We start from the raw sequence: 16,217 nt of genomic DNA, 5'->3' as shown, positions 1-16,217 counted from the left end.
GTCTGAAGGCAGAATATAAGTTTTGTAGCTGATGAACTATGATCATTATTTGTGTCTGTAAAAAGTGATATTCCTCCTCTCTTCTAAGTTCAAGGACAAGGTTTTGGTGGTATGTGGCATGCGTTAGGTGCTCAGCAAATATGTAAAGGAAGACAGAGTGCTGGGAGGAGGTTAAGGGAAGGAGAGGAAGTGGTCCACACTTGGACCATGAAGTCAGCCTGCACAGAGCCCAACAGGCTCTGCATTAACCATCCAGGTAACCTGGTAACAGCCATTGATTTCTGACTTGAGCTTACTGTTCTTTAAAATGAGATAATACCTACCTTGTAGGGGTTTTGAGAGGCCTAAATGAATGAATACATGTAAATGTCTCATATAAACCCACTCAGTAAATGCTAGTTTTTTTAATATAATTAATAATAATGTTTATGACTTCTTTTTTTTTTAGTTTTATTTTATTTTTAAACTTTACAATATTGTATTGGTTTTGCCAAACATCGAAATGAATCCACCACAGGTATACACGTGTTCCCCATCCTGAACCCCCCTCCCTCCTCCCTCCCCTTGCCATCCCTCTGGGTCGTCCCAGTGCACCAGCCCCAAGCATCCAGCATCGTGCATCGAACCTGGACTGGCAACTCGTTTCATACATGATATTTTACATGTTTCAATGCCATTCTCCCAAATCTTCCCACCCTCTCCCTCTCCCACAGAGTCCATAAGACTGTTCTATACATCAGTGTCTCTTTTGCTGTCTCGTACACAGGGTTATTGTTACCATCTTTCTAAATTCCATATATATGCGTTAGTATACTGTATTGGTGTTTTTCTTTCTGGCTTACTTCACTCTGTATAATAGGCTCCAATTTCATCCACCTCATTAGAACTGATTCAAATGTATTCTTTTTAATGGCTGAGTAATACTCCATTGTGTATATGTACCACAGCTTTCTTATCCATTCATCTGCTGATGGACATCTAGGTTGCTTCCATGTCCTGGCTATTATGAACAGTGCTGCAATGAACGTTGGGGTACACGTGTCTCTTTCCCTTCTGGTTTCCTCGGTGTGTATGCCCAGCAGTGGGATTGCTGGATCATAAGGCAGTTCTATTTCCAGTTTTTTAAGGAATCTCCACACTATTCTCCATAGTGGCTGTACTAGTTTGCATTCCCACCAACAGTGTAAGAGGGTTCCCTTTTCTCCACACCCTCTCCAGCATTTATTGCTTGTAGACTTTTGGATCGCAGCCATTCTGACGAGTGAAATGGTATCTCATAGTGGTTTTGATTTGCATTTCTCTGATAATGAGTGATGTTGAGCATCTTTTCATGTGTTTGTTAGCCATCTGTATGTCTTCTTTGGAGAAATGTCTATTTAGTTCTTTGGCCCATTTTTTGACTGGGTCATTTATTTTTCTGGAATTGAGCTGTAGGAGTTGCTTGTATATTTTTGAGATTAGTTGTTTGTCAGTTGCTTCATTTGCTATTATTTTCTCCCATTCTGAAGGCTGTCTTTTCACCTTGCTTATAGTTTCCTTTGTTGTGCAGAAGCTTTTAAGTTTAATTAGGTCCCATTTGTTTATTTTTGCTTTTATTTCCAATATTCTTGGAGGTGGATCATAGGGATCCTGCTGTGATGTATGTCGGAGAGTGTTTTGCCTATGTTCTCCTCTAGGAGTTTTATAGTTTCTGGTCTTAGGTTTAGATCTTTAATCCATTTTGAGTTTATTTTTGTGTATGGTGTTAGAAAGTGTTCTAGTTTCCTTCTTTTACAAGCGGTTGACCAGTTTTCCCAGCACCACTTGTTAAAGAGATTGTTTTTAATCCATTGTATATTCTTGCCTCCTTTGTCAAAGATAAGGTGTCCATATGTTCGTGGCTTTATCTCTGGGCTTTCTATTTTGTTCCATTGATCTATATGTCTGTCTTTGTGCCAGTACCATACTGTCTTGATGACTGTGGCTTTGTAGTACAGCCTGAAGTCAGGTAGGTTGATTCCTGCAGTTCCATTCTTCTTTCTCAAGATAGCTTTGGCTATTCGAGGTTTTTTTGTATTTCCATACAAATTGTGAAATTATTTGTTCTAGCTCTGTGAAGAATACTGTTGGTAGCTTGATAGGGATTGCATTGAATCTATAAATTGCTTTGGGTAGTATACTCATTTTCACTATATTGATTCTTCCAATCCATGAACATGGTATATTTCTCCATCTATTAGTGTCCTCTTTGATTTCTAAAAATATGGAACGCTTCACGAATTTGCGTGTCATCCTTGCACAGGGGCCACGCTAATCTACTCTGTATCGTTCCAATTTTAGTATATGTGCTGCCGAAGCGAGCACTGTTTATGACTTCTAGTGATAGTGATTATCTTCTTTGAGAAAGCTCTTCTCTCTTTACCTTCCTGGACTTTGAAAATGAATCCCCATCGGTTAATATGGATTCCTCGGGGCAGAGAGAGCCAAGCCCTATCGCCCTTGTGTGGGTTCACCTCTACTGGGCTCTCAGGCTTCAGTCCTGATCTCACCCACCTGCTGTTCTCTGACCAGCATAGAGGCCCATACCTTCCTTTCTTTTGTGTATCCATACTTCCCTCATGCAAGAGAAAGAGCACATTTGCTTGAGAATGAGGGTTTTCTTAGCCCATATTCCTGGGAAGTAGAAGAGAGACACGCCGGTAAGTGGGTAAGGGCAGTCTGGCCATGGACTAGTCTGCGCATTAATCCTTAGGATCAGATGTTAGTTTCTTACACCTTTGATGAGCAATAGTGTTCTGCATCCGAGAGACTCTTAATTTTACCTCTTTTACCAAGGTTAGATTTCCTCAGGATGGGAGTATATTTTCTGAATTTTTCTTGCCAGGAGGTAAAGTAACAATAAAAACATAGAAAGCATTTAATCCAGCTAATGAGCAGTATTGGAGATTGGTGGCATGATAGAGAGTTTCCTCGGTGTTTTTGCAAGGTAATTGATATGCATACATAGTTGGGAGCCCTGGGAGGAGACCGGCTTTGGAAGGCCCCACCCCTTACGGACCATCTCAGTTTCTCTTCTGGGGCGAGGTGGTGGCTGGCCTCTTGCACCTGGATGTGGGTAACTCATATGGGCACTTACTGTGTGCCAGCCTGGGTTCTGAGGGCCATCAATCTTAGATCACTGCATCCTCAAGACAAGTAAGTTCGGATGTTGTTGTTGTTGTTGTTGTTGTTATTCAGTTGCTAAGTCATGTCCAACTCTTTGTGCCCACGTCCAGGCTTCCCTCTCTTTCACTATCTCACATAGTTTGCTCAAACTCATGTCCATTGAGTCGGTGATGCCATCCAACCATCTCATCCTTTGTCATCCCCTTCTCTTCCTGCCTTCGGTCTTTCCCAGCATCAAGGTTTTTTCCAGTGAGTCAGCTCTTCACATCAGGTGGCCAAAGTATTGAATCTTCAGCTTCATCATCAGCCCTTCCAATGATATTCAGGGTTGATTTCCTTTAGGATTGACTGGTTTGATTTCCTTGCTGTCCAAGAGACTGTCAAGAGTCTTTTCCAGCACCACAATTTGACAGCATCAAGTCTTCGGTGTTCAGCCTTCTTCATGGTCCAGCTCTCACATTCATACTTGACTACTAGAAAAACCTTAGCTTGACTATATGGACCTTTGTTGGCAAAGTGATGATGTCTCTGCTCTATTTAATATGCTTTCTAGGTTTGTCATAGCTTTTCTTCCAAGAAGCAAGTGTGTTTTAAATTCATGGCTGCAGTCACCGTCTGCAGTGATTTGGGAGACCAAGAAAATAAAATCTGTCGCTGTTTCCATTCTTTTCCCCTTCTGTTTGCTGTGAAGTTCTGATGTAGGTAGTGTTTACGGAGGAGGGAATGGCTCCATTTATGGGGGAGGGAATGGAGGCTCAGAAAAGATTTTTTAAAATCCCAAGCTCAAACAGTTGTTAAGTGTTATAATCAGTTAAAAAAAAAATTCAGGCTCCAGGGCCTTTTAACTGCTCTATACTGCTTGAGGAGTTATCAGTCAGGATCTCAATCAGAGACTAGAGGAGTCCAACATATATTTAGTATTTCTCTTCCCCTAGACTTTTAAAATGCATTATTTTCAGTAGGATTCCAGGTCATGAGTAACTGTTTTCATCTCAACAAGGACACACTGCCTATAAGAACTATATGGTGGCTCAGTGCTTTCCACGGAGTGACCTCTGTCCTCCAGTAGAGCAGCACCTGGTGAGGTAGAGTTTGCCATGCAGGTTATATGTCATTGGGAATCCCAGCTGAAGGGCAGTGGAATCAGGGGAAGTGGAGCTGCAGTTTAGGTCTGATGGCCTCAGCCAAGCACGTGGGTGTGGTGAAGCAGAGCTGTCTAGTGGCGGTACCACTGCCACTGACAGGCAGTGGATGAGGGACCCCCGGGGAGGGTGTCCCTTTGGGTGAGGAGGCTCTTTTCTGAATGAGCTGACAGCATTCCTAGTCACTGAGGCAAGGCATTCTTTCTTGAATGGAGGCTCTAGGTGCTGCATCCATGCTTCTATCTTGATACTTTCAATGTTGTTAACAGTGTGAGTCTACACAATGGGAAGTGCTTTCTTCAAACTCACCTCTCGCTTGCTTGGATTCTAGGTTAATGGGAATTGCACAAATAAAGATAGGTCCTCAGCTTTCTGGAATCCTTTTACTATAGCCCTAGGCAGAAGCAGAGGTATCACATCTATATATATATATATATATATATATATATATATATATATATATATATATTTGGACCATGTGATTAAAGTCATACCTGGCATTTTTGGAGACACATGAAGAGTTTGTTTTATACTCAAAAGTCTTTCAAGTAGAGCCAGTTGGCTTTTTTCTAGAGGCCAGAGTCCAAAAGCTAAAAGCCACAGTGCAGTGGTGGAAAATCTCTAGTTACATTTTGCTTGCCAGTTGTCTTTAGAGAAATCGTTCAGTGATTAAGAATCAGGTTTAACCCCCTTTTCCTTGCTCCTTCCATCATGAAACTAAAGCTGTCTTCCAACTCCCTTCAGCACAGACATGAAACTGAATCCCAAACTGCATGTCTTGTCCACACAAGGTGACCACAGGAGCCGATCCTGTGTATCCAGTGGGTGCTTTGCCCTGCAGGGTCCACTACTACCCTGTCCCACTGTTGTGTACAGCTGCCTCTGGCCACTTATGGTCTCAACTGCAAGACATGCAAAACCTCTCTCCACTGCCCTTCTTTCAGGTTGGCAAGCTTATCCAAGAAGCAGCTGGAAGAAGCAATTTGAAGCGAGTAACCCTGGAACTTGGAGGAAAAAGTCCCAACATTATTTTTGCAGATGCTGACTGTAAGTCCACCACATATGTGCTGCCTTGTCCTGGCACACCCTGTGGTGCTCACTTTTGTTATCTCCACTTTAGACAGAACATGCAGAGAAAGGTCTTTGAAGCTAAGTGGCATTCAAGGAGAAAAGTCTAGACCCTTCATTCTACGGAGAAAAACCTCCCTCCACTTTTGGGAAGGACCACTTATAATCAGATAGAGCTTGTTTTCTAGACATCATAAGCCATTTTGATTTTGCGATGTTGTAGAATATAATAGAAGAGGTGAAGGCTTGGCCAGTGTTGCACAGTGGAAAGAACAGTGTGGTTTAAGCCTCTCAACACTGGAAATGTAGCCTCCGCCCAGATTCAAGAAATCTGAAACGTCTCATGTATGCCTGGTAGCTTTGTAGATCATTAAAATTTTTTAGTTCACCAGCCTTGCCAACGTTGTCCCAAACCCACACCCTCTTCTCTGTTTGGCTGCCCACCCCTCTTTGTGTTGCTCCCGTGGCTTTCGGTAAGGTTGGTGACGCACTGTGGTGTGTCTGTATGTGTGCTGTGTGTTGTTAGTCCCTTAGTCGTGTCTGACTCTTTGGGACCCCATGGACTGTAGCCTGCCAGGCTCCTCTGTCCATGGGATTCTCCAGGCAAGAGTACTGGAGTGGATTACCATTCCCTTCTCCACAGTTCCGTATGAATAGACCTAAATTGGAGATGATCACACCTTGGCAGTAAGACTATACAGAGGCTTGGAGCTACAATCTAGGAAACCCCATGTCTCCTGATAGGCTGCTCTCTAGTCCACTCTGCATGGGAGTGGTCCTTCTGTTTGGGAAAACTTCCCAGGGAATGAAATTACAAAACTTCTTTCAAGCATCCTTTTTATTCTTCACGTCCTGCCAGACAGCTCTATTCCCTCAATTTCACTATTAGAGATGTCAGAAAACAGAAAGCAGATTGCCTGAATTTCAGCCCTAGCTTGGGATTTGCAAAGAATTCAGCTTTATACTAGTTGTCAAATAGATCAGAATTCTATAACTAAATTCCTATTAAAATGTAGGCACTCCCCTGACAGTACATTGATTGATCCATTGAGTCAGTCATTTAGCGACTAGCAGACACCGGCTTCCCTTGTGACTCAGTGGTAAAGAGTCTGCCTGCAATGGAGGAGCCGCAGGAGATGCAGGTTCGATCCCTGGGTTGGGAAGATCCCTGGAGGAGGGCATGGCAACCCACTCCCGTATTCTTGCCTAGGAAATCCAGAGGACAGAGAAGCCTGGCAGGCTACAGTCCATAGAGTCTTGGAGAATCAGATATGACTAAGCACGGAGACACCAGGTTTATTAATACTGTTTTCAAGTACAAGATAGAATAAAATGTGTTACCACATGCTATTATATAAGTCCATGTACATATAGAGGAAATTTAGTGTGTTCAAAGACGATCATTGCTGTTACAGTTTAATTCACCAAAACACTAATTAAAAGCACAACTGCAAAGTCTTATAGATTAGGGATTGCAAATTGGCAGTCTATAGGCCAAATGCAGGGTATGGCTATGTTTGTGCTGTGTGTGCTAAGTCACTTCAGTCATGTCCGACTCTTTGCAACCCTATGGACCATAGCCCACAAGGCTCCTCTGTCCATGGGATTCTCCAGGCAAGAATACTGGAGTGGGTTGCCATGCCCTCCTCTAGGGGATCTTCCTGACCCAGGGAGTTGTACCCATGTCTCCTGCATCTCCTGCATTGGCAGGTTTGTTTTCTAATACTAGAACCACCTAAGAAGCCCCATAGCTATGTTTACTTCTAAATATTACACAAAATATATTGATTTCTGTTTTTTCTTAAAACTTGGAATCTGCCAACCCTGGGCTATGTCTATGCATAGGGGTTCTGAGTCTCTGTCACACTGCTTCACTACCATTGCATTATTTGCCCAGCCCCTTGGATTATTGGGGTTTGAGACTCCTTTTATAGATAATGTGGTCTGATTCCTCTCTTCTGTAGAACAAGAAAGGGATTCCAAGAGTAGATTGCCAAGCTTAACATAGCTAATAGTGTCAGGGTCTGGTTAGAACTAGAAGAAAGCTGTGTTCTCAGTCCAGTGCTTTTCACTGGGCTGCTCACGGTTCTGCTCTGCAGTGAGCATGACATTATGCCTGGTTCTTTGGGGAGGGGAGGCAGTCCCATAGATTGGTGCTGAGAACATGGCTGTTTCCTCTTGTAGTGGACTATGCTGTGGAGCAGGCTCACCAGGGTGTGTTCTTCAATCAAGGCCAGTGCTGCACTGCAGGGTCTCGAATCTTTGTGGAGGAGTCCATCTATGAAGAATTTGTGAGAAGAAGTGTGGAGCGGGCCAAGAGGCGCATAGTGGGGAGTCCCTTTGACCCCACCACCGAGCAGGGACCCCAGGTAGAGAAGTCATAGACATGTCCTTTCTTAATCCCTGGTGAGCACAGAAATAGGACACTGTAATGGAACCCAACAAAGCACCAACCTCCTTACTCTTCCTCCTCAGTTGTCTTCATGGCTGAAAATATAGCCATCAAGGCATTACTTGCTTGTGTCTTACGCTTCTCTTTTCATTTCTAAATTTTATCTCTGAAAAACTAAGGGATTAGGACTGCCTTAAGGGTATCATCAACTTTGGGGGTAAGTTGGAGTCTCTTGGCTCTAAAGAAGGCAGGGCAAGATGGATCTTAACTAGAACCCAGTTCTTAACTGTTGGATTCAGGACATCCCCACAGGTGCCACAGTCAAGGAGGGCAGGTATCTCTCCTTCCCAGAAACCATTTGTCCTTTTGCCGGCTGCCAAGGTTTCTTTTCCACCAAGCTGACCCACTCTGGGGAAACCACTTGCAGCTTGTAAATGTGTAGGAACAAGAGCTGTCTGCTTTTTCCTCTGCCATGTGGTTCTCTCTTACTCTGAATGCTTCATGCACTGTGGTGAAGGAGGAGGCCCACAGACCCCATGCAGACTGAGCTCTGCAGGTCCTCCCCACTCATCTATGTGTATTTCCAGATGAATTCTAGTTTTGAACTGAGAGTATTTAAAGGAATATGTAGACCAGATCTCATCTGGATCATGAGAGCATGGGTTTCCTGATAAGAAACAACATCTCCTTAGTTTGGGGGCCATTTGAGAGAAGACTAAAATTCTAGCAGCAGTTGAAACCCAGGTGAGTGTAGGTTTTTATTTTATTTACAATAGCAATTGAGCAATAACTCTATAACTTGGAGCCTCGTGGGGGAGGCAAGAATGACCTAATTTTATGGACTAGGGTGCTAGCTCTCACTCTTTAAACTTAATCCTTTCCTCTGATGGTGTAACTGTAGTTCCATAAAAATACTACCCCAATAGGATTCGATGTGTAGCGCCATGTACAGGGCCTGTGTGTTAGCTCCTCTGCTGTTTTCATCTGTTTAGTATCAGTACAAGTCGCTACACTCTTCATTTGTCTATAAGGCTAATTTTTACTTCTGTAAAAAGTCAATAGTCAATCAACCAATATCTCCATCATTGAGAAACATTGCTTAAATCTTGAACTGGTAGTTACGATTTGTCAGTAACAGCAGAGCAGTGCATTTATTGGAATTCTTGATGTCTTAGGTTGAACCATACAAAATTTCCCTTTTTGTAGATCAAAAATGGTTAATTAACAGCAGTTCCATGTGATTTGACTAGGTATAATGAAACTTTGAAAAAAAAATCACAAATGAGAGATTCTTGAGTGTATTTTGCTCCATTTTCAGAGATTTCACTTGGAGTCATTAGGTGCTTTCTTCCACAGATTGACAAGAAGCAGTACAACAAGATCCTGGAGCTCATCCAGAGCGGCGTGGCTGAGGGCGCCAAGCTCGAGTGCGGAGGCAAGGGGCTGGGCCGAAAGGGATTCTTCATCGAGCCCACGGTGTTTTCCAATGTCACTGACGACATGCGGATTGCCAAGGAGGAGGTAGCTCATAGACCTCAACAGCAGCCACTTCTTCCCCGGGGTTGTTTCCAGGGCATTTCTAGTAGACAGTATTAGAGGTTTAGTTCTTTGTACTTTATATACATTATACAATAGCAATAAACATGGCTATGGAATCCCACTTTCAAGAAAAAAGCTAGACAAAAAGGCAAGCGAGCTAGATGGAGGCCAGGTGATGGCACTTTATGATTGTAGTTGTTATCAGCCAACAGAATCATCATAAAAATCAATCACTAGTCTCAGTAATACATTGATAACAGTTAAGTTCCCCCCAATGTGGGTCATTAGGCTGTTAACCAGGAAAGAGAAAGCACCCAGGCATCATCACACTTCTGCAGGAAACGACCAGTTGCAGATCAACCAGCAGCCCGGAGCAGTAGCTCTCAGTTCTGGAGCAGTGCCTGGGAGCTTGTGGAGAGCACAGCTTTAGAACATACAGTGCAATCAAGGGGTGCCAGGCAGGGCTGGGGACTGGAGGTGTTAAACTCTAAGGGTAGATGTACACAATCTTACTCTGGGAAAGTTTGGGATATTTTACAGTTATGTTCTGCTAAACTTAAACATCATTTAAATGATGAAGGCAGAAGTTTGGAGAACAGGTAAAAGGATGGAAAAGCACCCATGTTGGATCCGTCTGTTCTGTTGCAGATCTTTGGCCCTGTTCAGGAAATTTTGAGGTTTAAGACTATGGATGAAGTTATTGAAAGAGCCAACAACTCGGACTTCGGGCTTGTAGCAGCTGTCTTTACCAATGACATCAACAAGGCCCTCACAGTATCTTCTGCAATGCAAGCCGGGACTGTTTGGTAAGATCAGGGCCAGTCTCATTCTGGCCATAACACATTCTGTGGGGCAGGGGTTGGGGGTGGCACGGGGCCTTGTAATTCTTCAGAGCCTGTGTGAAATAAACACATAAGCTCTGGAAAGATGGGAGAGACCAACCAAAGACTTCACCCTGAGAAGAGACACTTCCTATTGGCTAAATCAGGAAATCTACAGTGTGGGAGGGAGACTCAAGAGAGGAATATATGTATACGTATAGCTGATTCACTTTGTTGTACAGCAGAAACAAATACAACAGTGTAAAGCAATTATCCTCCAATAACAATTTAAAAAAACACAAAATCGTAAATTATAAAATTTTCATGTGGGAAAAGGAATTTAAAAATAGAACTTGCAAAAGAAATATCATGCCAGTGGGATTATTTCTGTATAAACAGAACTCACACTAACAGTACATGTCTTACTCTTTTAGGATCAATTGTTACAATGCCTTAAATGCCCAGAGCCCCTTTGGGGGATTCAAGATGTCTGGAAATGGGAGAGAAATGTAAGTGTCCCAAGTTGCTGGTGCCCAAAGAGAAATAGAGTTACAAATAGCAGCATAGAGTGTACTCACATCAGTGGATTCTCTTACTCTCATCCATTCAATAAACAAACACTATGTTGAAAACACATGTCTATAAACAAAGCACACATTACAAGGATAACTAAAACACAACAATGCCCTTACCTTAAGTGGGAATGGAGAAAAATTCATGCACCAATAATCTCATGTAATAGGTGCTATTATAGAAGTAGGTTAAACATCTTATTAAATACAGAGAAAAAATAAATTAATTTTGCCTATGAAGTTTCAGAAGGAATAACATTTCAGTTTTTCTAGAAGAAGATATTCCAGGCAGAGGGAATAGCAAGAACAGTCCCTGGGCATGAAGTCACAGAAAGTACAGAATAGTCCAGACAGAAGACAGAATTTGGTGTATTTAAAACAGGTCACCAACTGTCTACTCAGGGACAAATCTGGCCTAGAGAAATGTTTTGTTTTGTTTTGTTTTGTTTTTTTTCCTCATAACATTTAAAAATCTTTACCTTACATCCAAAAAGAGGAGGCTTTCCATAAAATCTAAATTTCTTGCTTATTTCATTCACCCATGGTGGAATTGGTGCAGCTGTGAGTTCTGCAGTTCACGGAACTTAATATTGGTTGCTGTTATTTTTACACATACCCAGTTTGCTCATTGTCACCTGCTCGGTGCCTATTGGATCTTTTGAGTCTGGGGCTGTAGAGCTTGGACATGGGGTGGACGGAGGGGATTTGCTGAAGATGCAAGTGGAGACGTTGCTTTAAACCCAGTCAGAAAGGTCTTTAGAGGGCAGATGTGGGAGCTGAGAAGATACCAGAGATTTTAAGGGCAGCATTCTTGGTGTAGAGAGGATGTTTTAGTAGAGATTACAGCAAGATGACCCATTATGAGGATTTTGCAATAACAGTAATAAGTATTAATCAGATCCCTGCTCTGCATGTAGCTTTATTCTCCCTTCTTACCTAACATTGTCTGATTTTGTCTCATTTGCTTTTCACAGTAATTCTATGGAATAGATACATTTATGTTTATCTCATAGATGGTTCAGATGAGAAACTAAGGGTTGGAGTGGTTAAGTAGCTTTCCCAAGTTACACAGCCAGTTAAATAGCAGATCTGAGCTTAGAACCAAAATTTTGGTGGCTTAGTTTCTGTGATGTCTGGCCAAGGAAGTGTGGGTATCAGGTTTAATAAGGGCTCTTCCGGGTCAGGATCAGAGCTGGACTGCCCTCTTGTGATGCTAAGGATGTGAAAAATGGGACTGTGGCAGAGGAAAACTAGAAGGGTTGTATTTGCAGTTTCATATATAGATGGATTCTTAGAATGGCTTTGAAGAAGGAACGGTAGCTAGGGTCTTCCTGAGCTGATACCTCCCCTCATCCCCAAAACTTGAATTTTCACTCATTTTGAAAAGAGCTGGATCCATGTTTTCTAAATCCTGTGACTCTTAAGAGGAAATATCTTCTATGCCCACTCTTCCTGGCATTACTGAATATATCCTTTTTTAAAACAAATGTTCAGTTCACAGTTAATCTGCTAACAACTACTGAGCATATACTTCGTGCAAAGCATGATCCTTGGTCTGTGGGGAAAGGTCCAGCTCATTGAATTATTTAAAATTTTGTTGGATAAATTAAATATACAACACTTAAAGAATCAAAATAATTCCAGAACAGCCTGTGAAGTGATAGAGGAATTCAAGGGTGATAGAGATGGCGTGAGCCAGAGAAGTCCATGACAACTTTAGATGTACAGGGATTTGAATTGGCCTTGAAAGAAGAGGAACATTTAAGTAGATGAAGAGAGAGGAATAATTTTTTAGGGTTGGTGGGCAAAACAAGGTGGCAGTGAGGGGAGGGTGAGCAAAGGCACCATGGGAGAAATGTGTGGTGTTTAGGGAGAAGAGGAGACCCCATGACCAGCACAGAAGATTTACATCTTTACATACTGTAGCTAATAATTTCTACTCCTGAGCCATTAAACCATGAAAATGAAGTTTAGCTTTGAGATTTAGCTTTGAGGCTAAGAGCAGAGTTTCTAGAATCACACAGCTCAGATATGTACCCTGGCTGTACTGCTTAATTCCTGTGCCACCTTGGACAAATTACTTAATCTCATTAACCTTCAGTCTCCTCATCTATAAAATGGGAATTGTTATTGTACTTCCCCCACAGGGTTGCTGTGAGGATTAAATGTGAGAATCAAGTATGCCAAATACCCATCAGGGTATCTGACAAACCTTCAGAAAATGTGAGCTACTATCATCATTATTGATCAACTAAATGACTGCCAAGTAGACAATCCATTTTTCTCTTAATAAATGCATTACTTTAGAAATGCAGCACAAGTTTTCCTAAATTTCAGCTAGTATCATCATCGACCTGCTTTCTGTCTGTGGTGACACCAGCGAGAAGCTGCTCTTGCTTGAACCTTTGCTTCTGGCCTTCAGGACCTCCCACTTGCTCTACAGCCAGAACCCATTTGTTGTTATTAGTATTTGTTGTTATTAGTATTCCTTCAGCTTTTATAAAGTCTCCATGTACTCATCTCTTCTTAACTTGCCTTAACTTTCTGCTCCTGCTTTTCAAGATGCATTCGACCTCTTTCATTTCCTGCCCCTGTGTTTGTGCTCTCCTGGCCTCTGAAATGTCAGGGCCGTCACTGGCTCTGGAAATGCCGGTCACATAGACTGTTACAGGTCATTAACAGGCTGTGTGTCATGGGCATAAAATAGACTTGTCGTATGTAACCGCTGGTTAGCAGTTTCTCATCCCAGGCTAGCCCTGGACGCTCATCACGGGGCAAGCCTTCTACCAGGATTCAAGCTTGTGACATTGTCCAGTGCAGAACTTTCTGTCAGAAACATTGCCCTTGCCTAGAAAGAAGGTCCAGGGAACAGTTTGGCTGTGTCAGAACCACACAGATTAGTGGCCTCTCTCTCTACTCATCTCATGGGCACTAACAGTGATTTGGCCTTCTCCATGCAGTTAAAAAATAATTAGGAAACAGTGGTCTTTGATGAGGCTCACTTCATCTTGTCTAAATTATATGAGTCTTTGTCCCTGTTTGCCCCCAAAACGTGTTTTCTCTTCCTTAAATGACCCTGAGTGGTAGGAACTGCTTCAAATAGAAGAACTTGCCCTGCCCTGATCCTTCACTCTTCCTTCTTATTTAATACAGTCCCAGAAACTCTGCTTCACCTTCCAGCCAGACAGAATTGTTTCTCTTAAGGCCTGCAGGCTCCATCCAACATTGGTTCCTGGCATCACCTTGCCCGCCTCTAAGAGGCACAGAGAAGGGAGGTAACACTTTCTGAGGGCTGTCTGAGCCTCTGATCGCTCCCCTACAGAGAGCTGTGGAGAGGGCTGCCCTCTGCAGGTTACCTGGTGATTGCTGTTGTTCAGTCATTAAGTTGTCTCCAGCTCTTTGCAACCCCATGGACTGCAGCACGACAGGTATACCTGTCCTACACTATCTCCCAGAGCTTGCTCAAACTCATGTCCATTGAATTGACGACATCATCCAACCATCTCATTCTCTGTCACCCCCTTCTCCTCCTGACCTCAGTTTTTTCCAGCATCAGGCTCTTTTCTAGTGAGTCGGCTCTTGGCATCAGGTGACCAAAGTATTAGAGCTTCAGCTTCAGCACCAGTTCTTCCAATGAATATTCAGAGTTGGTTTTTCACCTAGTGGGTTGGCCTTTAATTCCTAGGGTCAGAGACTTGTGCTGAGTTTCTCTCAGTTCTGCCTGTTCAGCTAGTTCCATCTATTTCAGTCTTCATGTCTTTTCCCATCTCATTAAGCTCTCCTGAGACAAGAGGTCATAAAGCCCAAGCTATAAAATATGTGTCACAAACCTGAGGGATGGAAAGAAAGCTGTGAACCTCAGCATTTTAAAAACTAAGGACACAGGCTTTGAAGACAAGAAGCGCTGTTTGGATGCCCTGAGTCTGTGTGTGTGTGTGTGTGTGTGTGTGTGTACAGTATGCGGGTGCATGGGAGAGTCACCTGCAGGCTGGGAGAGAGGCTTGCCAAGCACACCTATCTGGTGACACCTCTCAGAGGTTCTGATTTAGTAGATCTGGGCTAGGGCCCAGGATTGCATTTTTAACAAATTTCTGGAATAATTCTGGTACAGGTGATCCAGGGACCCCGCTCTGAGAAATGCTGCCGTAAGCCAAAGGAAAGGGCAGGGAAACAGACACCCTAGGCAGAAACCCTTGTTTGTTTTATGCGTGAGTCTGAGTGATTTCCTAAAATGGCTGATTGAGAGACACCAAAATTCAACATCCTACTTTACCTCATAATGTACGCCGAGTTTGGTTCATCTTTGGGAATATAACCTAGTCTGGTCAAGAAGCAGGAATACAGGCTTCTGAATGTCCTGTGCCCTGACCCATGACCCAGCTGGACAGATGACCATGTAGAGGTATTGGGGCGTGTCAGTAACAGTACACCTGCCTTTTGTGCAGCAGTGAGCTTCTTCCTTAACTGTGAAACTGTCTGTGCCACAGAATTTAACTGGATTAAGAAAAATTTCAGTAGATTTGAGAGAAAGACCCCGGAAGGAGATGGCAGAATAGCTGAAGAACCAAAATGTCAAGGCTTTCAGAGACCTTACAGCAGTATTGCTCAAAGTCTGGGTCCAATAACCACCCATCTCATGGTCTCTTGGGCTTTTCCCCAGACCTACTGGAACAGAGTCTTAGGAGGGGATTGGTCAGGAACCTACACTTGAAGCAAGCTTCATGAGTGGTATGTATACTAACATTCAGGAACTGATGTCAGAAAGACAGCTGGGTACCAGGAGATGGGGATGAGTTGGCTGGAGTCACACAGCCAGTTAACACAGAGCCGAGGCGGCACTGCTGTCTGCTGACCCCCTGCCCCAGTGTTCTGCTCCACTCACTGCCCTAAGACCTCTCACTGGCTTTCCTTGCGGTCTGGGCCCATGGGCGTTATTTCCTCTTGTGGCAGATATGAACCCAGTTCTCCATCTTAGAGCAGTCTGAACGCTTACAGCAGCTGGCTGCCTGGGATCCAGGAGAGGAGCACCCGCAGTCCAGCAGGGCTTTCCATTGCTTTGAGCACCCAGAGGTTTGGGATCTGACAGTCACACTGGAATGCAAGTTCCTGTCTCTGAAGGCTTTCTTACGTTTCTCACAGCCTAGAGATCTGAGGAGAGTGGTTCAGGGTCTGCCCCAAGTGCGTGCACAAGCAAGGGAACAAAAAGGGAGTAACCGCGCTTCAAACGGGAGGCAGATGATGTCCGTGATGAAGAGACACATGCACTATTGCCCAAGGGCAGGAAAAAGTCCATTGAGAGCCAGAGCTGAGCTGGTAATAAAGAGACAGCCTGGTTGGAGCCAGTGAGAGAACCTTATACCAAGTGGGGCAATCCCAAGTTTATTCTTCTCATCCCTGGAGCAAGATGGCCAATGCAGATGAGAGGACAACACGCCTGCCCCAATCTCTGATGTCCTGGGGGCTGGGGGCATGACCACTCAGGTGTCCTGGTGCTCAGAGAAGCTGCTGGAAATGCATGAGGAGCCTTGTGTGGTCCCAG

General features: G+C 43.5%; 1 protein-coding gene and 1 non-coding gene across 2 annotated transcripts in view; one reads left to right on the top strand and one right to left on the bottom strand.

Moving 5' to 3' along the window:
- The window catches only part of ALDH1A2 (aldehyde dehydrogenase 1 family member A2), a 119,962-nt gene that overhangs the window by 100,579 nt on the left and 3,166 nt on the right, over positions 1-16,217 (top strand). Inside the window, exons 8-12 of the mRNA XM_025295676.3 lie at positions 5,231-5,333; positions 7,539-7,723; positions 9,103-9,267; positions 9,934-10,091; positions 10,541-10,615. Of these exons, the coding sequence (XP_025151461.2) occupies positions 5,231-5,333; positions 7,539-7,723; positions 9,103-9,267; positions 9,934-10,091; positions 10,541-10,615 (686 nt within the window). The remainder of the gene's footprint in view (positions 1-5,230; positions 5,334-7,538; positions 7,724-9,102; positions 9,268-9,933; positions 10,092-10,540; positions 10,616-16,217) is intronic.
- Positions 2,237-2,343, bottom strand: LOC112577904. Its single transcript, XR_003102103.2, has one exon. It is a non-coding gene; the product is annotated as a U6 spliceosomal RNA (small nuclear RNA).

This window comes from Bubalus bubalis, chromosome 11 (genome assembly GCF_019923935.1).
Source record: "Bubalus bubalis isolate 160015118507 breed Murrah chromosome 11, NDDB_SH_1, whole genome shotgun sequence".
Taxonomy (NCBI): Eukaryota; Metazoa; Chordata; class Mammalia; order Artiodactyla; family Bovidae; genus Bubalus; species Bubalus bubalis.
Note: the sequence above shows the minus strand (reverse complement) of the source record. Positions and strands in the feature narration are given on the sequence as shown.